We start from the raw sequence: 27,389 nt of genomic DNA on the forward strand, positions 1-27,389 counted from the left end.
TAAATAGGTTAGAGTAGGGGTGAAACAAGGCCGGACTGGGCCAACCTTGAGTCCTCTTAGCTCGATCCAAATCGGCCTTGAGTTCAAGCTAATTTTTGCCAAGGTTGGGCTGGCGGTGATTGGCCTTGGTTTTTTGCCATTTGTGTCTTTATATACAGTAAAAAATATATAAAAAAAGAGACGTCATCAACATTAATCATGCTTAAAGATAATCTTAAAAACTTAAAGTCTTAATTGTAATATGGAAAAATTAATATATAATTATATTAAATTAAGGTTAGACTGGGCTCAGCCTTAGGCCAGAAAATCCCAACCTAGGCCCACCCTGCAAGTTGAAAAGCCTGATCCAAACCCTATTTGACCTCAGGGCAAGCTCAGGTTCATAGGGCCAAGCTTACACCCCTAGTCACTCTTTTTCAAATTGCAAAGTATATATAGTTAGTCCAATCAAACAAGCTTATTTAATTGGCTAAAAAATCTGCCATATGAAAAAGTAAATCTACCAATTAGCATGATATGTGAGGCATTAATTTTTTGAAACAAGTATAACCCTAGCCTCTTGATCACATGTTAAGTTTCATTCTAATTAGAGTTTTCCAAATGGCATACTAGAGTTTTGAGAATCTAAGGTTATGAAAAAAATGCATAGGTATACATGGGATGCAGGACTCAGATCCTCTCCAATGTGCATCCAATGATTGGATACATCTGACACACACAGAGGAGTTGTTCTGAGGATTCATGCCCATACAATACATGGGGAGTGCATGGTTAAATTCGTGATTTACCATTATCTGTCTAAATGTTCAAATTTCCAAATAGTTCCATCTCATCTCAAAATTTAATAGATAAACAAGGAAGACTTATCTAATAGGGTTGTGAAGTGGCATTTTCCTGTTTTCAATTTGACCATTTTGATCATATCATGTTTACCTTTGAATTATACCGTGTAAACTTTGAAAAAAATGCTTTGTTTTGGTTCAACCCAATCACTATGGAAAACAAGGTTTTGAAAATTGGAATAAGATTGGTCGAATTAGTCGAGTCAGAATGGAATCAGCTGACCTTGACCCAAATTCCTATATATCTGATTAAGGTTCAGACCAATTCTGACCAATTCTGACCAATTCTTGAAGGATTCTCACTAAATTGGATTCATTTGAAGCCGATCCCATTGCCAATTCCACTTACTTAAATCTTGATTGAAAACAACAATGTAACACATCGGAGTGTTAACTCGTCACACCTGATCGGTTTTGGTCAGGCCTAATCATCTCCACGATTTTAAGACACACAATATGAATTTTTATCTTATACAATAACTGGACAATGCTGTAGTATATGGTGCGACGACTGCAATACAATACCGTACTGTAACAAGAGAGGATATCGATTCCACACAATATACATTTATTTAGGTAATTATGCCTCGTAGAGTCGTAGGCCAGGACAATTACACGTTCAAATCACTTCATTGATTACTGAACTAAAATCGGATTCAAGGAAACGGGGTTATAAAGTTTCCTTAAACGGACCACAACTAAGCTAACCGGGGCAATAAATGTTCGTTATTGGTCTGTCACATCATTCTATGGATTATCGTCAGGCCACTACTTGCCCCGAAAATACGTAATAATGGGTCAGACCAATCATAGACTTTAACCAATCGGTTCATGTCAAACTGACCAGTCCAACTTTTGAAATAAAAAACACGCACACACATAGACCCCGTTTTCAGTTTCTGTTCTGAACTGGAGCAATCAAATTACCTATACGGTTTCTCATGGCGACAAGGGACAAATTGGGAATTATGTAGGAAGCAAAGGTCATTTTGGAAGAGAGAGAATATATCAGATAGGTGGAAATTTTCCCTTGCATGATCATCACATATTCCGTGAGTTGGTCCCATTTCCCTTTCCATTCCTTTATTTATTGGTTTCAGCTGGGTACTTGGGTGTCTGTATTTTCATCTTTAAAAGCTTCCACACAACTTATTTGGAAAACTATCTTCGATCTTAGTGGGAAGTTAAGGACTGAAGGCTTCTCTGTTTCTTGCTTTACGGCTTTAATGGCGGATTCTGAATCTGAGCTACCGACATTTACGAGAAATGCCTGCAGATTCAAAGTGGAAATCTCGAGGACTAAAATAAAGCCTCTTCGGTTTTAGCTTAACCAACGGAACTCTAGAGAGCGTGTTCTTGAAGTAATGCCGTTGGAGGTCGACTGTTCGATAGGGAATCTCTCATGGTTTCAGTTATATTCTCTGTTCGTCTGTAAGTCTGGAAAGGTGTTGAAGCTCTGCTTTTATCTAATGGAGCTCTGAAACTCAATCCGAAGCTCCGGAGCAAAGGTCATTAGGTGAAACAGTACTTTTTTCTGAGAGAATTTTCATTGATAATTTGAGACTGTTTTGAATATTTTGTTTTTCGATGTTTGTATCGGTTATGTTATAAAACGTTATGTCTTCGTGTTCATCGGTCAAGCTTCGATTAGTTTCAAGATTCAGCTGCAGAGTAGATCCCAAGTCTCAAATTGATTTTTTTTTTAATTCTACGAGGAAAATTTTGGATTTTTCTTAAATTCAGAGTGCGATAGAGTGTGCAATCTTCTATCTGTCCCTCTTATCTGAAACTATACTTTAAGTTTTTGGGTTTCAATTTGTTTTTCTTGGGAGATTGTGAAAATATGGAGATTTGAATACTGTTTTTTCTCCGTTTTGGGTTGAACTTCGTTTAATAATCTCGAACTGTTTTTACTGTCTTAGTTTCGGATTCGCCTCTCTGTTTCGCATTCCATTCTAAGCTTAGAAGTTCAGTATTAATGTTACCTTTCGAAATGTTGGCTATTTTCCCCCTATTTTCCAGATGGCTTAGGATTTCAAATCACGAGATAGTTCTCCCTGCGATATTTCTCTCTGAGGTCCTCAGTGTCATTCACTGTTCATATAATGCAGATTGCATCAGTTACACTGAGCGGCTTTCCAGATTTATTATTTTCCAATCTTAACTCTTTGGTTGGACACTCTGATCGAGTTTCTTTCTTTCTTCTTTTTTTTTCCGGTGCAGCGACTCCCAAAGTTCTGATGGCGGATCCGGAGCTTCTTGTTGCGTTCTGGAGAGGAATGGCTGCGGAACAAACTGAGCAGAACTAAAGTCTTCTTCTATAAATCTGGTAAGACTAAAATTTTGAATCTGAGGCTCTATTCCGATTCGAAGCCTTTTTTATTTGGCTGCACTCTTAAACTCTGAGTGTATTTCTTTTCCAGATTTTGAAATATTAGAGCTTTAATGGCCGGGGTTAATAATGAATGCCATGTATTCTAAGAGCAAAATCCATTAAATATTTAAATCTCCCTTCAATCGTTCGCTGAGTTTTCTACTGCAAGTCTGCAAAACTTAGCTAGATCTCATCATCTCAGGAAAATTAAGATTTCCATTTTCACTGTTGGACTTTGCTAACGTGCGCACTTGGTAGTCTTAACAAACAGGGCATGTAACGCATGTGTGTACCATGTGGTATGCGCTCATGACCTGATTTGCATATCCTGGTAAACCATAGTTTTAGGTATCAGTATAACCGATTTGTATGACCGATATTGATACGATGCCGATGTGCTGATATCAGTCAAAAATTTAAAAAACAACACATTGTTTTGGCCGATTCGACAGATACCACTGATATATATCGATATTTTATTGGTGCACTGGCCATACCCGTTTAATATTAAATATTCATTTCTTCGGGGGCAGGGCTGTAAAATTAAGAGTCGGGATTCGGTAGGAATTGGTTAGAATCGGTAGAAATCGGTTAAAAAACCCCTAAAGCTTAGTTTTCGTACATGATCTGTTCGTTCCAGATCTGCTAGAATTGAGATCGGACCGAATCAGCTGTTCCGATCCGAATTTTCAAACCCTGCAGGGGGTTCTTACATTTTGAGGCCAGATCCCCTTCAATAACATTTAATCACTAGAGTTAGATCTCACACCATCCATGGGTGTGGTAGTTTTTTATTGCATGGTTAATTAATTAATTGGACAATTAATTATACAAAAATCCAGTGCTTCTGTAATGAACAAATCATGGTTATGATTACGCAAGAATTATGTCATTAATGTATACAGGTGTTAACCAACAGGTAAAAAAAATCAGCATATTGACATTAATACCCCTGGCTATGCATCTAGGGAGGAGAGCATAGCAGAGGATCAAAATTGCTTTTGCGCATAGAATGCCTTCCCATTTTCTCTTCTTTATATAAAAAGGTTTGTGCTTTTTGCTTTGCAATGACTTTCTTTTGGATTTGATTACTTTCTATAATCACTGTTTTGGACTTTTTAAATTTTGGATTAGCTCTTATTTTATTACAAAAAGGTGAAATAGATGGTAATTGCTTTTGTAAGAGAAGTCAGAATGAGATTAGCTTTTCAGATATGATTGAAAATTTATTTGACTCCAAATTTTTTCTACTTGTCAAACTTTTGCTCGTTAAAATTGAAATGGTAGAGATGCCCCTCTATTGATCATATAATGCAAGTAAAGTGGGTGTAACTACTCTTTTGTACATCATGCATGGTGTAGAACAGATAATAATTTTTCTTTTCTTTTTTATTGTAGTCTGTTAATTGTGTCTTGTTTCTTTTGTTGGTCAGCCTATATCTTCAGATGGTCTTCGTTGTTAAATCAAGCCAAGAGCAGATCTGCCAAGATCATTCTTGCATAGCCAAGGTCATCTCCACATTCTATACTAAACAACTCCAAATGAACCACCCAATGCTTCTTTCCTCTTTTGCACCTGTTCAATTCCTTTTCTTCCTACTGTTTCTCTTTCCTCTGGCCATTGCTGATCTGAACTCAGACAAACAAGCCCTCCTTGACTTTGCTGCCACTGTCCCTCATGGTAGGAAACTCAATTGGAATTCTACTGCCCCAGTTTGCTCATCGTGGGTTGGCATTACTTGCTCTCCAGATGGCACTAGAGTTGTTGCCCTGAGGCTCCCTGGTGTAGGACTCACTGGCCCAATCCCAGCCAACACTCTTGGAAAGCTAGATGCCCTCAGAACCCTGAGCCTTCGATCCAACCGGCTCAGTGGAAGTCTTCCTTCTGATGTCCCATCCCTCCCTTCCCTCCACAACCTCTACCTGCAACATAACAACTTTTCTGGTAATATCCCTGCTTCTCTTTCTCCAGAATTCAAATTACTTGAGCTATCCTTCAACTCCTTCAGTGGCAGGATTCCCCAAACACTACAGAATCTGACACAACTTACTGGATTGTACCTCCAGAAAAACTCCCTCTCTGGACCCATCCCGAATCTGAACCTCCCAAGTCTCAAGCATTTGAATTTGAGCCACAACAACCTGAATGGTTCCATACCAGCTTCCCTCCAGAAGTACCCCAATTCATCTTTCGTAGGAAACTCTCTCTTATGTGGACCACCTCTGAAGCAGTGTTCTCCAATTTCACCCTCACCCTCACCTGCTACTTCTTCGCCATTCTCGCCAACAGTTCCTCAACCACACAAGGGCTCGAAAAAGAAACTGAGCACAGGGGCTATCATTGCTATTGCTGTTGGAGGTTCTGCAGTTCTATTTCTTCTGGCTCTAGCAATCCTGGTATGCTGTCTGAAGAAAAAAGATAGTGAAGGTAGCAGCGACTCAAAGGGGAAGGCCACTAGTAGTGGGAGAGGTGAGAAGCCTAAGGAGGAATTTGGGAGTGGGGTGCAAGAGGCAGAGAAGAATAAGTTAGTCTTCTTTGAAGGCTGTTCTTATAACTTTGATCTTGAGGATCTGTTGAGGGCATCAGCCGAAGTGCTGGGAAAAGGAAGTTATGGGACGGCCTATAAAGCTGTCCTAGAGGAGGGGACAACTGTAGTGGTGAAGAGGCTGAAGGAAGTGGTGGTGGGGAAGAGGGACTTTGAGCAGCAGATGGAGATTGTGGGACGGGTTGGGCAGCACCCAAATGTTGTGCCACTCCGTGCTTATTACTACTCCAAGGATGAGAAACTATTGGTTTGTGATTACATCTCAGATGGAAGCTTGTCCGCATTATTGCATGGTATGTCCTATTTGATCCTTCAAAGACTTTTTAAGTTTTGCCATCATACCCTTGCCGAGAATGCCATGTATTTACTTTACCATTTTATCCCAAGATGCAATTTCCATATACTACTTTCCTTTAGCATGAAAGTTGGTTTCTGCATTTTAGTTGGCAACAAAAATAGGTATGCTGAACTTGGCTGCAATTTGGAATCATAGGAAACATTTAAAAAGAATATTTGATTCCTCAGAAAAATGAACTGTAAAGCATGATACTCCTATTGCATAACATGATTAATAGAAGCATATTTCTTCTTTGAATTCTGAGGTCAGTTGATCCTGTATACACTTAATAGATAAATGAAGAGTTGTCTAATTGTTGCCAGTCGAGTGTTCGATTGGAACAATGGGACTGCTACCGGAGATTTCCATTTTTGTCTATATTATGTAGGATTTTCAGCTTATATTGTCTAAACCTGATAAGATCAAGTTATGTCACTGAAAATGGAGGTTAATGATCAAATCTCTCCTATCACAAAAGCTCATGTTTAAATGTCATTAGCATCTCCAAGTTAATATTTTCTCATTCCCACTAATTAAAACAGAGATCAAGGTTACTTGATTTTGTAGCTATGATTCTTGTTCCGTGTCTAAAGCACAACTGAAGTAGTAATTAATGGAAGAAACTGAACTGTCAGTTCAATTATTGATTTTCATGTCCAAATCCCTTTCATATTCAATGGTAACAATTAGTAGGGAAAATCCGGATTCTAATCTTCCTAGGGCAAATGCAGATTCCATCCTTCTTATGTTAGAGTACAAGAAGACTAGAATCAGTATGTGGCTGTATCCTGTGGTCATGTGGAAACCATATGACTATAAACTAGGAATAGGATGATTGAGTTTTGTTTCATTTCATCTGTGAAAGATTATGTGACATGCTCTTGTCTGGATATATCTCATAGTTCATGCACTTCCAGCTTGTATGCGGTTTTTAGACCTACTTCAAATATAATGATATATTGCTGCATCCTTGTTCCTCTCTTTAATACTGTAACAGGAAACAGGGGCACCGGAAGAACATCACTTGACTGGGATTCTAGGGTCAAGATAGCCCTTGGAGCTGCAAGGGGCATCGCACACATCCATTCTGAGGGTGGGGGGAAGTTCACCCATGGCAACATAAAGTCCTCCAATGTCCTTCTCAACCAAGACCAAGATGGCTGCATTTCAGATTTTGGGTTAAACCCTCTTATGAACATCCCTGCAGCTACTCCATCGCGAAACATAGGCTACAGAGCTCCTGAGGTGATTGAAACGCGGAAACCTACTCAAAAATCTGATGTGTACAGCTTCGGCGTGCTACTCCTTGAGATGTTGACAGGGAAAGCTCCTCTGCAATCACCTGGACATGATGACGTGGTTGATCTACCAAGGTGGGTTCAGTCAGTTGTCAGAGAGGAATGGACAGCTGAGGTGTTTGATGTTGAGTTGATGAGATATCAAAACATCGAAGAAGAGATGGTCCAAATGCTGCAGATAGCCATGTCTTGTGTGGGGAAGATGCCAGACATGCGACCTAAGATGGATGAAGTTGTCAGAATGATAGAGGAAATCCAAACATCTTCATCAGAGAACCGGCCTTCCTCGGAGGAGAATAAGTCGAAGGATTCTAATGTGTAAACACCATGACTGCATTAGGTTTCTGGGTCTAGGTGCCATGTTACTTAATCATCTGTTCCATATATTTAATCTGATTTCAGGAGCAACGTACGTTTAAACTTTTTCATCCATATTCGGCAAGATTTTCACCGAAATTTGGTTAGACGTTCTGCTTGTATGTATTGTTGAACTGCAAAATGGGTCCATTGCATGCATTTTATCTTAGGGGTTCTAGTGTTATACAATATTTTCTCATTAGAACAGAGTTTTCTATCCATGATTTAGTTCAACAATTGTAAGTTCTAACAAATGTTGTTTCATATTATTATGAATTTGATTGATTTGATCCACAATGAAATTTCCGTGTTTCAGTATTCTCGTTTGTTTCTCCCCCCCCCCCCCCTACCCCCACCCAATGTGATTACTGCACTCTTATATTCATTTACAGAAAGCAAAATCAATCACAATCTGGACAAAAGGATGAGTGAAGTTGGGCTACAAGTATGCTAAGACCCAGATACCGGTGTATTCTAGGGTCTACGTAGATCCTACTTGGTAAATCCTGGGATAACCATCCATTCGCCTATATATGTCTTAAGGTTCTAAGCAGTCATAATATACCATTTGTTTCATGTTCAAAGAGATTTGAGTCTATTCTGGAAGAAATTCACCTTAAAAGGTTGATACTTCAACTATAAAGCATAGTTTAGCTACTTATGTAAATCAAGACTCCTTAGAAGGGACAGTTTGACACTTCCAACTAGCTTTGTTAGTTTTCATTCCTATAGATATCCATCAAACACAAAAGCTGGATTTGGGAGTTGGGGTAGTGTCTTGAGAAAAATGGATGATCTACCCATTATAGATATTGCTGCAGTTGGTCCTAAAGAGACTACAAATCTATAAAATCCAAGGGTAGAAATTATACTAACCTATAAAATCCAAGGGGCTTGTGGTATTCAAGAAGAGGCTGTTCACCAATGAGAATTACTTTGCACATTGTTGAGCATTGGGAAAACCCTATAGGTTTATTTATTACTAAAATCATTATTATTCCCCCTTCTATTAGACAAAAAGTTCAAAAATGCCCATCTCGTTATTATGATCCTTATCCCACCACATTAATACCCATGGTGAAGGAATACGCCCTTGTACCGTGGGATGAAGGGAACTGCCCCCAATGAGAATTACTTTGCACATTGTTGAGCCTTGGTTTTTTTTTGGTAAAAAACTTTATAGGTTTATTTATTAACAAGGTTTCCCTCCACAATGATGCAAAATAAGGAAACTTTTCATCAATAACTAGTTTGTCAAGTGTAGCTTAGATGAAGTTGGAATTTTGTGGATTAGTATATCTCGAAGTTCTCTCACACGTCAAGTTTCAGTACAATCAGAGCTGACTGAGAGGTAAAATAAAGCATTGAAAAAGCGAGGACTCCAAAAAAGGGTGCATGAGAACCGCCCACAAATACATGGAGTATATATGAGAAGACATGCCTTTAAATGAACAAATAAATGAGTGGATTTAAAAAGAAAATTAGGAAAAAAATATAAAAATGAGTGAATTTGAAGTTATAATTTAAATGTGCCTACATAATTATTATCATGATCTTCTCATGCCTACCCACTCAATCGAATCCTTGTGTCTATATATGTAAAGTTTGATTGTATAGTATCAATTACAACATTAGATTAGGGAGAAGATCAATTCTCATATTGTTTGTATATATTCATTCACAATAACAGTCAATGAAACCAAGCTATTACAGCTCCAATTCCTGGTGTATGCCGATTAACATGGTATCAGTCTAGGATTTTTTTCTCCTGGAATGGGTAATCCCACTTCTTCCACCCTTACCACAGCTTCGGTAGTTCCTATTTCGTCACCTTATTTTTTGCATGCATCTGATCAACCAGGTTCTTCCTTGGTGACTCCTCTTCTTGATGGGGATAATTATCTTACTTGGCATCGGTCCATGCTTATGGCCCTGGAAGCGAAAAATAAATTATCCTTCGTTGATGGTTCTCTCGCCATACTCGACTCTACATCCCCTGATTTTTCCAACTGGGTGCGATGCAATAATATGGTGCGCTCATGGATCGTGCATTCAACCATTTCTTCGATTGCCCACAATATTCTTTGGATCGACTCCGCCAAAGAAGTTTGGTCTAATCTCCATTTCACATGGCAAAATCCTCAGGTGCATCATGCAAAGATTCATGATCTTGCCTGGCCAAGCTAAGGAAATTTTTTTGCTTCTCGTTATAGTCAATTGTTTATTGACATGCCCATCTAATAAATAAGGGAAAAGAATGTTGCATCATCGTGTGCAGTCTACGCCCAAACACAGGCCCCTTGAAATAACTGTCCCATCCCCTATACAATAAAAACAAAAAAACCCCTAGTCAATGCCCTTGCACGCGCTCCCATTCACAACAATCTTCTTCCCCGACAAATTGTATAGATGAATAACTTTTTTGTTTTTGCTATATGGAAAAGTTGAATGGATTCAAATTTTTTATAGAAAAGTAGACAATTTTTTATAGAAAAGTAGAATCAGATTGTCTTTTTTGATGAAAGTGTAATCACACAAACCACATATCCATCCCAAAAGGTTAACCGGCTTTTAGGACCGTGGAATGACGGATATACACAACACACACCCGATGTAGGACTAAACCCACACACCCCTTCTTTTTTTGATGAAAGTGTAATCAAACAAACCACACACCAATCCCAAAAGGTTAATCGACTTTTAGGAGAATCAGATGTCTTGCGATCTCTCTTTCTTGGATTTCATCTGTGTGGCTTAGGCCCATATTCGTACGAGAGCCTGAGACAGCCGAAGGCCCTCTAGGGCCACTCACATGGAATCCACTCCTCCTTTAAGTGGTACTGGAGGGCATTGGACAGTACTTGTACAACGACATGAAATCTATATTTATGTGTCCATGCACTGATACCTATTACTCTATTTATGCGTGGGTAACAAGCTTATAAACGCGATTAAGAATAACCACTGATCGCCTAACCAGGGATGTAAATGTCAAATTAGGAATCTCAAAAGGGTAAAACGGTCACTGAGTCGTCTATAAGGAGCCATTGGGGCTGGGTTCTCTGCAAAATCAGGGAATCAGCGGTCTCTGGGGGTGGTCGTCGATCCGCTCTAGAGCCGTCCCCGCCCTTCGCCCCACGAGTTTCAAGCGTCTCGTGCGGAAATCTAGTTTTCCTCTCACGTACGCTCGTTCTTCTTGTCTCGATTTTCATTATTTTTAATGTTGCCATGGCTCTGTCTATGCAGTTTGAGAAAAAACCCCGCCTCTAATTCGGCGGATCATGATATTTGCGTTTGTTTTTGTTATCTCTGCCCCATATTCTTAGAATTAAGATGGTTTTTGGCCCTTGATTAGAGATGTTAACGCAGTCCTAGGGTTCTATTAGATTTGACCAAAATTCTCAAATAATTTGCATGTTCTTAGGTGTTCCTTTTGCTGAATTTTGGGTTTTATAATATAAGATTTATTGGTGGAGCCATGAAGCTATTAGCATGCTAAAGTTTTTTGTCTTTAAATCCCATTTTGCTGATTGATAGGCTTTTCAATCCGTTGCGATGAGTGTTGAGCTACGTATGATGGCTTCTCCTTTTCAGTCTGGTCTTAAATATATGCCGTGATATCATGGGTATATAGGGATTACTTCTTGTAGACACCAGGTTTTAACTTGTTATTTTCTGTTGCTGAAGCTGCCTCTCATGGCGTCAAAGCGTATATTGAAGGAACTTAAGGATTTGCAGAAGGATCCTCCGACATCTTGCAGTGCCGGTATGAATTCTTACTAGTTTGGTTATTGATTTCTTTTATTTTTACAAGCCCACGGTACTATTCTATCTTGTTGATTATTTTGTTTTATGGTTGTCTACTTCTAACTGTATCTTATCACTTAAAACAACAACAACCACTCAGCCTTCATCCCAATTAAATGGGGCCGGCTACATGGATCCTTGCCCTCCAATCATCTCTATTCGAGGTCATACTTGCTATAAGGCTTAGGTTTTGCATGTCTTTCCTTGCCACTTCTCTTAGGGTCATTTTAGATTTACCCCTTACTCTTTTAATTCCTTCAATCTAAATCAAATGGCTCCTCCATACTGAAGCAATAGTCATAGTTTATCATGTATCGGAGCTAATCTCAAATCAGCTGATATGATCATTCCTTACTTTATCCTTCTTACTTTTGTCACACATCCATTTTAACGTCCTCAGTTCTGCTACACTGGGTTTATCTATACATGAGGCTTTTTAACTGCCCAACATTTTTGTTATAAGCTTTTTCTAGGTCAATAAAGTCCATATGAAGATCCTCACTTGCAATCTTTAAATTTTTCCATGAGTCTCTTAAGTAAGTAAATAGCTTTTGTTGTGGATCTTCCTGGCATAAAACCAAATTGTTTCTCCGTAATAGTAGTTTCTTGTCTCAGGTGGGTTTCTATAACCCTCTCCATAGTTTCTTAGTATTACTCATTATTTTTATGCCTCTACAGGTATTGTAGCTTTGAATATCACCTTTATTGTCATAAATTTTAACCATAAGTCCATAATGACTCTCCTCCATTCATTTGGTATGTCATAGTAGTTTCTTGTCTCAGTTGGGTTTCTATAACCCTCTCCATAATTCATAGTATGACTCATTATTTTTATGCCTCTATAGTTATTGCAGCTTTGAATATCACCTTTATTGTCGTAAATCTTGACCATAATGACTCTCCTCTATTCATTTGGTATTTCATAATCTAATTAAACAGCTTGGTTAGCCAAGATAAACTACAGATTTCTAAGCTCTTCCATACTTCTATTGAGACCTCATTTGGGCCTAGTGTCTTACCTACTTTCATCCTATCACTTAAAAAAGAAATAAATAAAGGTTTTTGTATCATTTATGGTGACGGCAAGTTATTTTATTTCTACTGGTCAAGAAGCAATTTTGTTTGATGGGAAGGTTCTTGGTTTAATGTATTATTGATGCTTGTACAGTTTAGGTCATAAAAAGTTGCATTTAATTGAAAATTGACTTGTTAGTAGTTGAGCCACTTGTCAGTATGTCCCCCACCCCATACTCTTGATCTGGTTGCAGCTGTTAATTGTTTGCAAGCTGTGATCTATGTTTTTTAACCTTTAATTTTGGATATGGTCAATCTGCCATTTGTTTATTTTGTATGAACCTGTGACTGCAAACACCAACTAATGCAATCCTGGGTTGGGTTAACCCGTTTGGCTCGGATCGCTTACAGGCTCACCCAAGTATTAGTTAAACTCAATTCATAGGCACAAGTGACAAAACAGTAAATATTTGGAAATATATAAGACCAGTGGCAGAATTGTAAATAAATAGATGTTTTTAATTGGATGGCAGTGTCGTAAATTAATGGAATTCAAGTGAATGGGATGTAACGTATTAGTGAAAAGGGTAAACTAGGAATGGGAAAATCTTAATGGCAGGATGTAATTAATAAGAGAGGGAGGGTAGTTATATGGAAAGCAAATATAAACAATCAAAATTAAAGCAAAAGAAAGAAGAATCATGGAAGAGGGGGCTGAGTCTGAGATTTCAAGCGAAGGGAAGTGATTCGATCCTCTGCTGATTACAAGCCCTAACAGTACCAAGCATCAACAACCTAGTGAGATTTGAAGCTCTGAAATCACATCTGACGACATCACAGTTGCAGGGTTCTTCAAGTGGTCGAGTCTCATAGCAGAGGAAGACTTACAGAATAAGCACTTGGGGTTTGAGTCGCCCTAAGGTGGGCAATCTTAATCTAAAGCTTGAGGAACAAAAGTTTGTGAGGGAGGAGATCGAACCAGAATATATGGGCTGCTGGTACCGTCCAGAACAGAGTAGCAGTTTATTGTTGGTTCAACCTGGTATCTGCAACTGTTTAAACAGAAGAACAGTATGGAAAAATAGAAGAGTAAAGGAGATGAGAAAATATCAGAAGAGGGGAGAAGAGGTTACACGACTATTGCTATTGTACCAGTCGGCACACAAACAACTCAATAAACTTCATTCATCAAATCTGTCTAACGAATTGGGTTACAAGCATATTTATAAAATGAAATTAAGTGTCCTAATTGACGTCTAAAACAGAATTACAATCAACTTCCTACTTACTTCCTAAAACCTGGACTAATAAAAATAGAGACTAAATAAAGCTCAAATTGCTACTCAAATAACCAACCTAATGATCTAAGTTGTCCCTTTGTCACACATCTCTCTATGGCATCTAGACTGCTTTAGGAATATTTTACTTACTGCTTTCACCCCTTGTGAAGTTATGATGGATCAATGCGTGCCAAACTGCTAGCATGAGTGACTTTTGTCAACCGGGTTAGTGCTAAATTTTTATACTGGTTTATTTCATTCTTCTTCTTTTTCCCCCCTTCTCACTGAATGTGGAACTTTTTGGCGTAATCTGTTTTCTTGTTTGTGCATATAGCTCTGAATGATCACTTCTCACTTATATAGCCTTCATGTACAAACCTTATACCTGGATTTTTTCCTTAATAGGCCCTGTTGCAGAAGACATGTTTCATTGGCAAGCAACGATTATGGGCCCTCCCGATAGCCCATATGCAGGAGGTGTTTTCCTAGTTAGCATTCATTTTCCTCCTGATTACCCTTTCAAGCCACCTAAGGTACCAATTTGTGTATTCTGATTTATTTGATTTTTTTATGCTAATGTAACATGTATGTATTGGGCATGTATTTTGAAAATGAGAAGTTATGCATTAAGCAGTACTTCAGTCTTGCGTAAATCATGGCAGTGTGCCTTGCATTAGATTTCTATAGTCAATGGATCTTCACTGTTCTGTTAGTGATCTGCTGTCTTGTTTGCGTTCATTATTGATATGGTGTTTTATGACTTGGTGACAGAGACTTTTTCTGCAACATTCGTAGCCATAGTTGTCTAGATTGTTGGGGTGGGAATTAGTTGTTTGTGAAGGGATGAGTTCCTTCGTGGCTACTCTTGTGGTAACCAAAATGGAATGGATACTTGATCACTTAATCATGCTGATATTTGTATGTGTGGGAAATTGCTGAAGCAAATTGCTATTTTTTGCAAGATCACACCAAGTATAGTAAATCTAAGACTCATAAGTTGTGTGCTGCTACTGGTTCATGTACTTTACCATAAGGACCAACTTTTTGTGTCTGTTAAGGTGGGTATAGTGTTTGTGACACCTCTCTGACATTGAATGGTTTGTTCTGCTGCTAATTAGAAGGGGAGTGGGTAGAGAGATTTCAGTTGTTTTCCAGGAGCATAAGCCCAGGAGACTGGAAAATGCGGTCACATAGGTTACTTCTAGGAATCAAGGTTTTTATTAGGTTTCTGGTTATGTTCTCTGACCAACAAAAGTTACCCACTGCCAGGAAGTGTCAAACTTCTTATTCATTTCAAAACAACCAGATACACTTTCTGTTTCTTTTTCTAGATATTTGTGGAAAAAGTTAGGACCTAAATTAACTCAGTTTTGTACTCTTTTATCATTTGAAGGAATTGGTTATGCAAACTTGATTTATTAGATTTCTGGATTAAGGTTTGCTTTAACTCAAATTTCCTCAATACTCTGAGGTTTGATCTTTTAGATGAAATCATGAAAATAATGGTTTTTTATCAAAGGGGGTTTTGGTCGCTCACAATATTTGGTATTTCAGGTAGCATTTAGGACAAAGGTCTTCCATCCAAACATCAATAGCAATGGAAGCATTTGTTTGGATATCCTTAAAGAACAATGGAGCCCAGCTCTTACAATCTCTAAGGTATTATTCCTGTGATGCAGCTGGTCCTTTTCTTGTTTGTCTTACCTTCTGCTAACTTTCTCTCTGCATTCTTCATTTGTTTAAGGCTTGGCTCTTGTTGTTCTTGGTTGTGTGGAATGAAAGCTACTAATATGCATATCTTTGGAAATAATTGGGTTAACTAGAGCATGGTTTTAATTACAGGGTAGAAAAGAGAAAGTTGTGTGGTGTTGAATGTATAAGTTGGAACTATAGTTATCTTGAGGAAAGCGAGATAATGTTGAGTGCCAGTAAAAGTTCCTGTGGTTTGGTTTGATGAAATGTTCATCAGACTCCTGTAACATGTGAGCATGGGACAGGGAAGGGCTGGACACGGACTTTTATGGTATGAAAGGATCATGGAATTTCTCAATCAGTGAAGTGTTGGGATGTTTATTATATTTTTCTATTGTGCTTTTTTTTTTAAAAAAAAATTTGTAGAAACATCTTTTGCTCGGAATTGTGACTAATTTGTCCCTTTTTTTTGATAGATAAGCTGTTGATGGTTTGTTGCATTTTGTTGAATTTTGGATAGTGAATGTGTTCATAGTGGCATTAGGTATATTGTATTATTAACAGATGGGAAGTGTAATATTTGGTGGGGTAGGCAGTGACATGGGAGTCGGGGGGCCAGATTAGATGCTCTGTACGGATGGAAAGCGAGGGATGGAGAGCACGTATAAACTGTGTGGACGAAAAGGGGTGAGTGGAGGAAAGATAGATGGATGGTGTACACCTGGTTTCTGGTTTTTAGATGATCCGGTGTTTTGTAAATATAGACACAAGAAGTCCACAATTTCTAGAGGATGGAATGGCTTCTCAAAACCTTATAAAATAGAGCGCGCAACCCACTGCCACTTCTCTCTCACATGACACTGCATAGCCATTACTTTTTTTTTTTTTTTTTTGTTTGTTGGTGATAGCAGAGGACTCAGATGGGTTCTTAGCTCAATTATCTGTGGCTCCTTGTATTCATCTGACCTAAAACTACCAAGGTTTAAATTAGGATTTGTTGAGAAATAGAGTAGCTGAAAGGGTAAAATGAAGAAAATATTTTAAGAAGTTGGCCAGTCTGGATACATAATTTTAGGGTTTTGGAGGTTCTAGGACAAAGCATCAAAGGTTTTTTTGTAAAGGGAGGGGAGGTGTTGTGATTTTGTGAGGCTTTGTGTGGTTGAGGTGTAGGAAAAGGATATGAAATAAAAACGAAAATAAAATGGAAACTATTATAATCATCACCAATAGTGATCGTGTAATAATTTAAAAAACTTCCTCAAGCTAGTAATCAAATTTTACTTCACTTTGATTTTTAGTTAGTTGTAAAACCATGATTGCAGAAGTTTCTATTTTCTATTTTAAGCTAATTTTACTTCCGTTCATTTCCCTTTACTTTTTTTCAACCATAGAACTTCCTCAATCTAGTAATCAAGTTTTACTTCACTTTTCAACCAAATTCCTTTGAGTTGAATAGGAAAATAACAATCAACTTGAAAAGTTTAATTACCATATTTGGTAAGGTTTTAAGTTATTTGTAAAACCATGAGTGCAGAAGTTTTTATTTTCTTTTTTAAGTTAATTTTACTTCCCTTCGTTTCCCTTTACTTGCAACTATACAGAGTTAAATGAGATAAAAATTGGGAGTCCAATTGCTGGTCAACGATAAAGAAAGGTATGGCCAAGTCTTGTTTATAAATTTTGTTTTCAGTGGTCATTGCAGTTAGCCTGCCAAAGTGTAACTTTCGGGAATTATTTTTTTCCTACTGCAATTGTGTGATTTGTTGTAAATTGAGGACGCTGGTGTATGTTATAGATCTGTGCAAATATTGAAACATCTTGCCTCAAAAAGAAAGTGCCAACATCATCCACACTCCCTTGGAAACCTAAACTTACAAGAATACCATGTGCTTCCCAGAGTAAACTGTCTATGGTTAATCACCCTTTTTAATCCCATGTACATCCAAGCCCCAAGTTGGCTTCCATTTGGCCTCACCTTGCCAAGTAATAGCTTGGGTTTGACATGTGTAAAAATATGAAAATGTCATTTTTTATTAGTATGTATCAAACCATGAAACAAAATACTTATCCGTGTCATCTTTGCAATGTCCTTTAACTGTTACTTTCTTTGAGTGGTTGATCTGCATAGTGGAAATCCTATTCTTTGTCTGGTGCATAAACCTTAACTATTTCTGGGCCGCTTTTATGTTACAAAATTGCACTTCCTGTCATAATCCAACCATCATTTTTAATTAATAACTTGCAGTAAAAAAATTAAAGAACAAATCTATTCCTAAAAAGAAATATCAACCATAAAATAATATGGAAATTGTGATTGGAGAAAACTATTGAAGACTGTCGACACATACAAATTAACTCGTTAAGCCTTTCCCAAGTAAAAGGTATAAATACTCGTTATTGGATATGGGATCAGTCTCCATCAATTGTGATTGTGGTTCGATTCTGATCAAATGTCCAGGAATCAGGCTGGACTCTCAGATTTGGTAAGCGGGGGATCGGGTTTATTGGGATTGGTGTCAGTCAATTCCAAGTTGAATTAGCTGATTCTGTTTGGATTTTTAAAACCTGCCTGTATCAGTTAAAATGGATCATGTTCTGCTATTCATACATTTTAAAGCTGTATTAGATTTTAAAGCATTTCAATAAATTCTTTGGACCTGCCAGTTCTTCCCCCAATAAGAATGCAAGTAATACTGATGATAATACATATGTCTGGAAGTGAAATTTGAATGGAATATGTGGCATTTAATGTAAAAAACAATTTTATTCCCTGAAAATCAGGTCTTGCTCTCAATCTGCTCCCTGTTGACGGACCCAAACCCCGATGATCCACTCGTACCGGAGATTGCCCACATGTACAAGTCTGACCGGAATAAGTATGAGACAACAGCTCGGAGCTGGACACAAAAGTATGCCATGGGATGAGGGCAAAACAAAAGGAATGAACTTTGAATGATATGTGAATCCATGGTTTCTGTCTGTTATCAAAAGAAAAACAAGGTTTGATATGAAATACCCTTTTCCCGTGCTCTCTATGAAATTGACCTCTGAAGACTTGAGAAGGGGGGAAATAACTGTACTAATAGGATGTTGTGGTTTCCATAGTTTTACTGTTGATGATTCTATTTAAAGTTCATCCATTGATTGCATAGTTTGAAATACTCCCCTGTTCTGTTGTACCAGTTGATGCTAATAGGTTTACACAGTGCTGTGAAGTTAGAGCTTCTTTACTAAGGATTCACAGGTGCCTCTGGTACACTTTTTGGGGGCCATAAGCCATAAGGTTCTCACATACATGGGGTAGAAACAACGTGTGTATGAGTTTTCTGCACAGTTTATTGAAAGGAAAAAATAAATTGCTTATTAAGTTTGTTTTTCATCAATCTTAGACATAGTACTCTACTTTTAAGGATGCCAGAGTGACCTTCGTTCCTTGAGTTCCTTCCACCCTCTCTCAGATCTTTGGTCACATTGTTGAGGTGTGTATGTCCATTTGATAGGTATATCTTAGTAGATCAATGTGTCGATCATTCACTACTGGTAAATAGAAAGACTTAGATTATTGTTGAGATTCATGTGAAGCAACCACATATTCATGGAATGGCAATGCCACTTGTGCTCTGCAGCATCTGACTTACAAATACAGAGACTGGTCCATCGGAAAGTCCCATCTGTTTTTTTTTGTTTTTTTTTTCCATCTGTTTACCCTTATTCGGTGGGTTTTATTATGAGATGAGTTCTGATCTGGCAATTAGAACTTGTGTCCATCCTTTAGTTCTTAGGTTTTGAGAGCAATTTTATAGAGCTGATTGGTGCACTGGGAATGCAAGGACAGGTGCATAGGTGGCTTATGACTCTCTCTGTCTGTGTTCTACTATTGCCTGGTTATTCTCTGGTGAAGATGTCCCAGCTTTAACTGTTGTGTGAGCATCGTAAACATAATTGAAACACTTATAAAACATGTATAAAATGACAGTGTTGTATTCATATTCTCATATCGATCTGTACCAATTTCTGAGTTCAAATTACTATATTTGGGGTGATTGTTTTCTTAATGGCGTCCCTGTTTCTCCCTTGCTGCAAGTGTTCCTATGATTAACAAATGAAGTGAAATTTGACCTCTCATTCTTTGCTTTGGCTCCTTCGACATGATCATATGAAGATTTTCACCGAACTTCTCTCTCAGTGAACTTTTAAGAGAAAGAGAGAGAATCCAACCATAAAGCATGGTCAGTGCAGTCTTTTTATCCTCTCGAGTGTTAGGGTGGATGGTTGGATTCTCAAGTGTAGTGCACCACTTGAGAAGATAAATTTTGGAAATTTTTCAAGAGAGAGATCCTTTCTAATCTTAACTTTATCATTGTTTCATTAATTGTCAATAAAGATATGGTCAAGAGATCTTTATCTGGTAGTGTAGCATATGCACCAGCGTAGGAGGTTAAATGGGTAATAAGAGCGCGAGCAGTAGCATTTGACGTAATGGGATTTTTCAATTCATTAGGGATTGAGTGGTAATGTTCCAAGCCACTGGCTAGCGTTCTTTTTCCCTGAAAAGAACACCTTTGCTTCTCTGTGTCCTCTGGCGACTTTTCTTCCTATTTTCTCTAACTCTTTATATAGATGGATGGATAGACAGATAGATCGGTCTCTCTCAACCTCCCACCTTAATACAATTGAAGAATTTATAGAAGAAGCGGCATGAGAGTTTGTTTATTCTTATGACCTTTTAAGGCGTGTTTGTGGGTGTGAGCAATGGGCCGTGTTAGATACGATATGCCCTATTCAATTAAGCAATTTAAATGGCAATAATCTCCATTGTTTGGAACTCCCAAGGCGCTCTAAATATCATCTAATTAGGCTTCTTATAGTTGAGGATCTCGGTTCTTTGTCAAGGTTTCAAAAAAGCGGAATTGCAAATTGAATTGCAGTGTTGATATTCCGATCGGAATTGGTCAAAATAGGTCAGAATCAGCTGGAATTGGTTTTGATTCTGCTCTTGTTGGCTTGGCTAGTTCAGCATCAGATGCCCTAAAAAACAAACAATTAATTAAGCAAAAAAGAATAGCTGAACATCTGAGAAGACACAAAACCGAAAAAGCAATTTTCTTGGGCTGCCGGTTCTGGGATTTTGGGAGAACCTAAGTAAGCCCAGGTGGTATTGGAATACTCAGCGTTTTAGGTCAAGTATTATATTTTGATAATACAATGGCTACCTGGGACGGACCTTGGCTTTTGTGCTGCCATGGCGGGAGCTGCAGAGGTGCAGGGGCGGGTGGTCATTTCACATGTGGGGCCCAGGTGGGACTCATCTTTGAAATGATTACTTTACCCCTGATTTTGCTGTCGTTTAGAGTTGCTGCACCTGTGCAGCTCCGGCCATGCTGCACAGGATTTTTTTCCGCTTGGGACACAATTGATGATAAAAAGCTTTTGCTCAGGTTTCTCCGGAGGCTTGTTTACACTTTGACTATCTCTAGAGTTGAGTTTTCTTTCTATTCTAGTTTTTCCAGCTTTTGTTTTGGTTTTCGCTGTTTTCAGGTGGTAAGGAATTCAATGGTTGGGGGCTTTCATCTGCTGAGATCTATGGGGAACCTGTAAGTCCATATGGGTCATCACTTGTCGTGGATGATGCCTTAAGTTCTTACAAGGGGTTCAATACCCCCTCGGCCCTTCTATTCCAAATGCATTTCTGTTTCTTTTTTAGTTTAGAAATGCTTCTTAAGTTCTGTTACTAAACTCTTTTCTTTCTCGTAGAAATACTCCCTAAGAACAGGAAGAAAAAAAAAAAAAAAAAACTTCTAATTAAGAAACACTCATGTATAACAAAACGTAGTCTAAGCACACCTTAAGGGAATGTTGCTACATCACCCTTTGGTCTGATCTAGTCACTGAGGATTCAAATTCATCAGCTACTTTTTAAGCTATGAATGCTCTGATTTGGTGGTACCTTCTTTACGTGAAGATGAAGAAGTCTATGATACTAAAATTGGGAAAAGATATGAGATTCGTGTCTCTTTTACCTTAAAGGGCTAAAAATAACACGTCTCCCCCATAGAAAAGACAAGAAGCTGTTGAGCTGTTAACATCCATCACAATCCGAAAATCTATCTAAGCTTCACTATGCAATTATGCATTGAATGAGAAACTAAGCCCGGAGCAAGTAGTAGTCAACCTATGAACTCTCCCACGGGTTAGGGTACGTTAGCACCTCTGTGTTTGTCTATATAGGATTGATGTTCTCTATGGCCACAGCACAGGCTGTGCCAGATGCAATGGGACGGCATTTTCACAATTCAGGGAGGCAGAGTCGTCCTTTCATCCACCCCTATGTGTCTGGGCGCAACCTGCACCCCCGACACAGAGAATTTTTTTTGTTATAGTGTGGGTGTGTGTTTGGGGGGGGGGGGGTTGGAGGGTTAAAACTAAAATAAGGTACTTGATTAACAAAACAGATATTTTGCCTATAAGATCCATATGGGACCCCGGAGAGCAATTATGGTTAGGTAGGTTTCTTAGCTGGACCTATTCATGTTCCCTAATGTTGTCTCTTGCTGACTTAAGTAGAGTCATCTACCAAGAAGGCCTTTTACAAGAGGCTCACATAGATTGACTTGTATGTATTGGTTTGATTTCTCTTATACTTTAAAATTTGTTAATTATAGATCAACCTGCTTTCACTTTCGGTTGTTGTCTACCTTATTTTCTTATCGTACCCTATTATCTGACTGACTACAAGAAGGAAACAATGGTAAAAAAAAATAAGATCAAACATGAATAATGGACAATACAAAAAAAGATTGCAGGAATCGGCTGGATCAGGACCGACTCGGGCTATTCTTCAGATCCGATTCTGAATACTTATATCATTCTTTCCAATGCCCTTTGCAAATTAGTTGATTGATAATTGATAAACTGATAATTATTTTATTTTAAAAAAGAAAAAAGTGTACCCGAGCTCACGGTATAGACTATGCCAACACACACTCTTCTCTTTTAGTCTAATTGATAACTATTATACTTTTCAATTGATTATTTTTATTTTTTTTTAAAGAAAAGAAAAAGTGTCTCCGAGCCATATTCTCTCTCTCTCTCTCTCATCTTAACACTCTCGCTCCTCTTTTCCCCTTTTGACGAATCGTCTCCCTTCCTCCCCATTGGTTGGCCCCCCACCCATCCAGCTTGGAGAACACTCCCCTTTTAAAAAAGATTCTATAAATTCTTTGTTATATTTGGGTCCTTGAAATATTATTAGAGCTTAAGATACTATCTATTTATAAATTGTAAGGAAAAACAAAATCTATGCACTGACAGGGTATAGACATTCTCTCACATTCTGAACATGTAGGATCCACATTGACATTCTCTTTCCTCCACAATCATGTGAACCCCTCTATTGAGGAAATAGTTTCTCATGATGTGATTGATGTGGCGTGGAAAATTTCTCCCACATTGGAGGCGTGGGGAAGGTCTCCCAAAATCTAATTATAAGAAGACCAATTGCATTATACTTGTTTTTCATTAGGCATCAATATTAGATTTTCCTAATACACACAATTGATAAAAGATTAGTTGGTTAACTGCAAATGCATCAAAATTGCAATGCCACAAAAACAATTTAAGCTTTAGTAAGATCCTCAGCTTCCAATGTGACACCCAAAAAGGGTTGTAAAGACTCGATGAAATAGTGGTATACTAATTATAGTTAACTTTTGTGGGAAAATCTTGTTGTCACCAAAATTGATTACAGTAAGATTGTAATATATATATATATTGATTATATAGGGTAACAAATATATTTTCAATGAGGGTACATCACATCTCCTTCTAAATTTTGGAAAGTGGTAAAATCAAATCTTTTCCCAAACATCTAAAAATGCAAATTTCCTAAACACTCTTTTAACATGCGACAAAAACCATAAAGCGTGTGGCCTATAGCAGATACGTGAGGGAGTGCAGAAAAATCTTTTTCCCATACTATAAATACCCTTCTCACTCTACTCTCTTCCTCGTTTCCTCCTCCCCGCAATGCTACAACAACTCTCACTTTCTCTTCTCTGCTTCTCTGCAAGAACCCTAATCCCTTGAAGAGAGAGAGAGAGAGAGAGAGAGAGAGAGAGAGAGAGAAGGTTCAGGGGAAGTGTCTCTACGATTACAATTCCTGTCTTTTGTCGGTAAAAGAAGCAGATTTGGTCGGGTGTTTACTGTAACTAAAGTCCTTCCCAATTCTGTAACAGAGCTTTAAAATCGTTTAGTTTCCACTTTGAGTAGAATTCTTCTCACAAGATCCATCTATCTACTACTACCTTATCATCCCTTTTCTTCCCAATTCCTTCGTCTACAAGATGTCGGATAAGATAAGAAGCTTGTCCTATTTTATCTCCGACAATTAAAGAGTCCAAAGTCGAACCGTCTCTCTGTTTCTCCTGTCGCCACGAAATTCTTATAAAGTTTCCTTTATAAAATTCTCGATTCTCTTCCCCAATTTTTTTATTTTCACTCACTAGAACTAATCAGTAGTACTAGAAGCACTTTCTCTGTTACATGTCGTTCTGTGCTCATGGAGTTAATGGTAGAAACGAATACACTCAATTCGACAGAGTACAACAACGGGTGAAGTTTTCGGAGCATGTTCTCAGAACGACGAAGCTCCTCAGTCGATCGGGAACGGAGAATTCCGATAAAAAACCATTGCAGAGAACGAGAGGACCAAAATTGGTGAGAATAAGTTTCACAGATGTCGACGCCACAGATTCCTCAAGTGACGAAGATGGAGGAGAGGAAATCGTGCGGCGAGTGAGGAAATACGTACAAGAGATTGTAATCGATGTACCTACTACGAAGAAGAGAAGAATGCAGTTGAAGGACGGTTATGAGACTCACCGGAAACGTTTCAGAGGCGTACGGAGGCGGCAATGGGGCCGTTGGGCGGCGGAAATAAGAGATCCGACTCGTCAAAAACGTTTATGGCTTGGTACGTTTGATACACCAGAAGAAGCTGCAACTGTTTATAATAATGCCGCCATTAGATTGAAAGGTGCAGATGCCATTACGAATTTTCCTGTAAATTCACAGACGGAAACGGCGGTTGGTCAAGGCGACACTTCTTCTCCCAAGACCATAATGAGTCTCGTTTGCTCTTCCTCTCCCACATCGGTGCTTCGCTATGATAGCCCAACAACAGCGCCCTTTGATTCTGAAACCTATAATTTCGGACCTGGTGATGGTGATGTTGATGGTTTCGGTTTTAATATCGAATCACCTGTTCCAGTTGGAGAAATGGAATTTGCCAGAAACTGGTTTGGCGAAGAACAAATTGGTGAGTTCGACATTGACGATGCCGATGATGATTTCGCATTGCAATCGTCACTCTTCAGATTATGAAGAAAAAGAAACGTCAACGACTTCACCTCTTATTTCTATATTATATAGGAAAAAATATTTGAGAGTGTATTTAAACACCGTGAGTTTACCTCCCCGAATAATATGGTGATTTTGTCCCGTTCTTTTCGCTTTATTTTTTTGGTTTAAAATAAAAATGGGAGACAAAATGCTATCTGATCGGACTTTACCCGCACACACTGTAGGGGTAGGGGGCAATGATAGCGAAAGGGGGGGGGGGTCTCTGAGGGCTGCAACGATCATTTCACATGACCCTGTGTCTAGGTAGTATTCTAAATGTATCACGACCTCAAGTAAAATTAATTTAGGTTATTTGGATGTCAAGAAAAAAAAACTTCAAAAAAAAACAAAATTTTAAGAGAGAGAAAAACATAAAACAATCATTGGTATTCCAGTTAAATTCAAAGTTAATTTATGTATTTAATTCTTGAATTTTTTGGGGGTTAGCCACATGATTTTTTTTTCTTTCCTTTTTGACCTTACCACGGTTCTAAGAATTGGAATAGTATTGGTGGAAGCGGCTGAGTTCAATCGTAACTCCTGTCAATTCAAAGTGATTTTGATCCATTCTGAATTTCTAGGTGGTTTAGATGGCGGAATTCAATCCCAATTCCTCCTGATCTAGAACGGTTGATTTGTATTATTTTTATAGGGTTCAAGCTGATTTCAATATATTCACAATCAATCTCGATGTCAATTCTGCATACCGCCGATATCGATATAGTACTAATAAAACCGTTCGATCATTCAGGATTTTAATTAAGAGAAAACTACTTAGATCTACTAGATAATAGAGGGAATTACAAGATAAGTAGGTTTCAAATTTGTTTTACATCCGCTAGTTTCTATTTTAAAAAGATTACTTAATCACCAAAATAGGTTATTACTCATGCCATGCAAAATAAAATTAAAGCAAACTTCCAACCTAATCTCATTTAACTGTTTTAAAAACCGTGAAATCCGATGAAAGTGCACCTTAATTATAAGAGTAGAATCAAAACTCCTATTCCCCCCTCCAAAAAAACTAAAGAATGAAAACGAATCGAGTCCAAAGGGAAGTACACCGTAATTGTTGGAATAGAAAACAGTAGACATAATTTTAAAAAAAAGGATGGTTCACCCACCATCCTAGGGTTTTAGTATGTTCCAAAATACCCTCCCAATACCTATTGCCGCCTTCTACCGCCCCACGGTGAATGAGATCTCATTCAACGTGGGTGTAAGAAAACACGGTCAAAAAAACAAAAAAGATAGTAAAAGAAACAAAAACAAAAACGAATAAAAAAAAAAAGGTAGAGAAAGTTGCGCACCCCTTCCCTCCTATTTTCCCATCGTGGTTTAAAACATAATTTTGGGATTGAGTAAATCTTTTCAAAATGGAAAGTAGTAAATGTAAAACAAATTTAAAACCTACTTAGCTTATAGATTCCGTTCTGATCTAGTAGATCTAAGAAAATGTCCCATTAATGAATTAAATGCAAAAGGTTCCCCACTCTACCACTCAGGGAGAAATCTACACATAAATGAATGCCTTGAAAAAAAATATATCATCCATATATTTTCAAGCACGTAAGGGGGGAAAATTATGGTTAGAAAGAAATTTCACATATTGAGATAGTGATAATCTTGTTTCCCTTAATTAATTAAGAAAAACATTGTTAAAATATATATTAAAAAAAATGTAACACATTTTGACCGATACGCTACCAAAACTTAGAACCACGATTCGTGTAACACTAACCTGTGTTCACGTCAACAGACTCAATACTAGTTCTCAATACTAGTTCTTAAATAAAAACGAAACACGGTCTTCTATTGTATTGTTGGAAGTTGGAACCTCTATTATCTCTAGTTATTAATTTTAATTCTAAAGGTAAAAGAAAAAAGAAAAAGGAAAAAGGAAAAAAGCATAGCACGATCTCATAGATTCGAAGCTTAAAAAGCTACAGTACAACTAAAGTGTATCTTTTGATGTGTGTTGTATATATCCATCATTCCACGGTCCTAAAAGTTGGTTAACCTTTTGAGATTGGTGTGTGGTTTGTGTGATTACACCTTCATCAAAAGAAAAACAAAAACTAAAGTGCATCTTAAGTGTTTCTACTATCTCCCCAATTCGGATATTCAACGGTTGCCAACCGAAGAAGAGAAACAGAGATGATGATGGCAAAGACGGTGATCCCCTCGCAAGTTGAATTAGTAGCGTCGATTGGTCTTATTAGCTCCTAATAATGAAAAACGAGATGGTGTGGCTAATTATAGATTTATAGTGGAGGGAAGGGACCATTAACACCTAATTAAGCACGCTTAAGTATCTTGTGTGTGCATTTGTTTGGCTGCTCTAGATTTAACTACCAAAGTACTAACAAAAGTAGCCTTTTGCTTCTCCACCCGCAGCTGCCAATGAGGACCATTAACAAGGAAAAGCAAAGCCTCCAAAAGA

At 38.0% G+C, this 27,389-nt stretch overlaps 3 protein-coding genes across 4 annotated transcripts; all 3 read left to right on the top strand.

Annotated features, from left to right (window-relative positions):
* The first annotated feature begins 1,937 nt into the window (after window positions 1-1,937).
* On the top strand, window positions 1,938-8,056 carry LOC122672500 (probable inactive receptor kinase At5g58300). The gene is made up of 6 exons (XM_043869965.1): window positions 1,938-2,358; window positions 3,066-3,171; window positions 3,266-3,365; window positions 4,649-6,055; window positions 7,097-7,830; window positions 7,882-8,056. The coding sequence occupies exons 3-5, from the start codon at window positions 3,308-3,310 to the stop codon at window positions 7,717-7,719; spliced, it is 2,088 nt and encodes a 695-aa protein (XP_043725900.1). The 5' UTR covers window positions 1,938-2,358; window positions 3,066-3,171; window positions 3,266-3,307; the 3' UTR covers window positions 7,720-7,830; window positions 7,882-8,056.
* LOC122672522 (ubiquitin-conjugating enzyme E2-17 kDa-like) lies at window positions 2,821-18,683 on the top strand. Of its 2 annotated transcripts, none has more exons than XM_043869988.1 (5): window positions 2,821-2,919; window positions 11,442-11,520; window positions 14,261-14,388; window positions 15,410-15,514; window positions 18,329-18,683. In XM_043869988.1, exons 1-5 carry the CDS (start codon window positions 2,821-2,823, stop codon window positions 18,470-18,472), a joined length of 555 nt encoding a protein of 184 aa, XP_043725923.1. In that variant the 3' UTR covers window positions 18,473-18,683. The 2 variants fall into 2 exon arrangements, with proteins under 2 accessions (XP_043725923.1, XP_043725929.1); XM_043869994.1 differs by lacking the exon at window positions 2,821-2,919 and adding an exon at window positions 10,767-10,935.
* Window positions 18,684-24,088: 5,405 nt separating this feature from the next.
* LOC122661227 (pathogenesis-related genes transcriptional activator PTI6-like) lies at window positions 24,089-24,928 on the top strand. The gene has a single exon (XM_043856605.1). The coding sequence runs from the start codon at window positions 24,089-24,091 to the stop codon at window positions 24,926-24,928; it is 840 nt and encodes a 279-aa protein (XP_043712540.1).
* The last annotated feature ends 2,461 nt before the right edge of the window (window positions 24,929-27,389 follow it).

This window comes from Telopea speciosissima, chromosome 1, assembly GCF_018873765.1.
Source record: "Telopea speciosissima isolate NSW1024214 ecotype Mountain lineage chromosome 1, Tspe_v1, whole genome shotgun sequence".
NCBI classification, from domain to species: domain Eukaryota; kingdom Viridiplantae; phylum Streptophyta; class Magnoliopsida; order Proteales; family Proteaceae; genus Telopea; species Telopea speciosissima.

Bases quoted from the DNA above. Each gene is read 5' to 3' on its own strand.
- LOC122672522 (XM_043869988.1), top strand. From the start codon at position 2,821: ATGTTACCTTTCGAAATGTTGGCTATTTTCCCCCTATTTTCCAGATGG. The intron at 2,920-11,441 runs GTCCTCAGTGTC...CTGTTGCTGAAG, and splicing joins CTGCGATATTTCTCTCTGAG to CTGCCTCTCATGGCGTCAAA. The intron at 14,389-15,409 runs GTACCAATTTGT...TTGGTATTTCAG, and splicing joins ACCCTTTCAAGCCACCTAAG to GTAGCATTTAGGACAAAGGT.
- LOC122672500 (XM_043869965.1), top strand. From the start codon at position 3,308: ATGCCATGTATTCTAAGAGCAAAATCCATTAAATATTTAAATCTCCCT. The intron at 3,366-4,648 runs GCTGAGTTTTCT...TTTTGTTGGTCA, and splicing joins AAATCTCCCTTCAATCGTTC to GCCTATATCTTCAGATGGTC. The intron at 6,056-7,096 runs GTATGTCCTATT...ATACTGTAACAG, and splicing joins CTTGTCCGCATTATTGCATG to GAAACAGGGGCACCGGAAGA.
- LOC122661227 (XM_043856605.1), top strand. From the start codon at position 24,089: ATGTCGTTCTGTGCTCATGGAGTTAATGGTAGAAACGAATACACTCAA.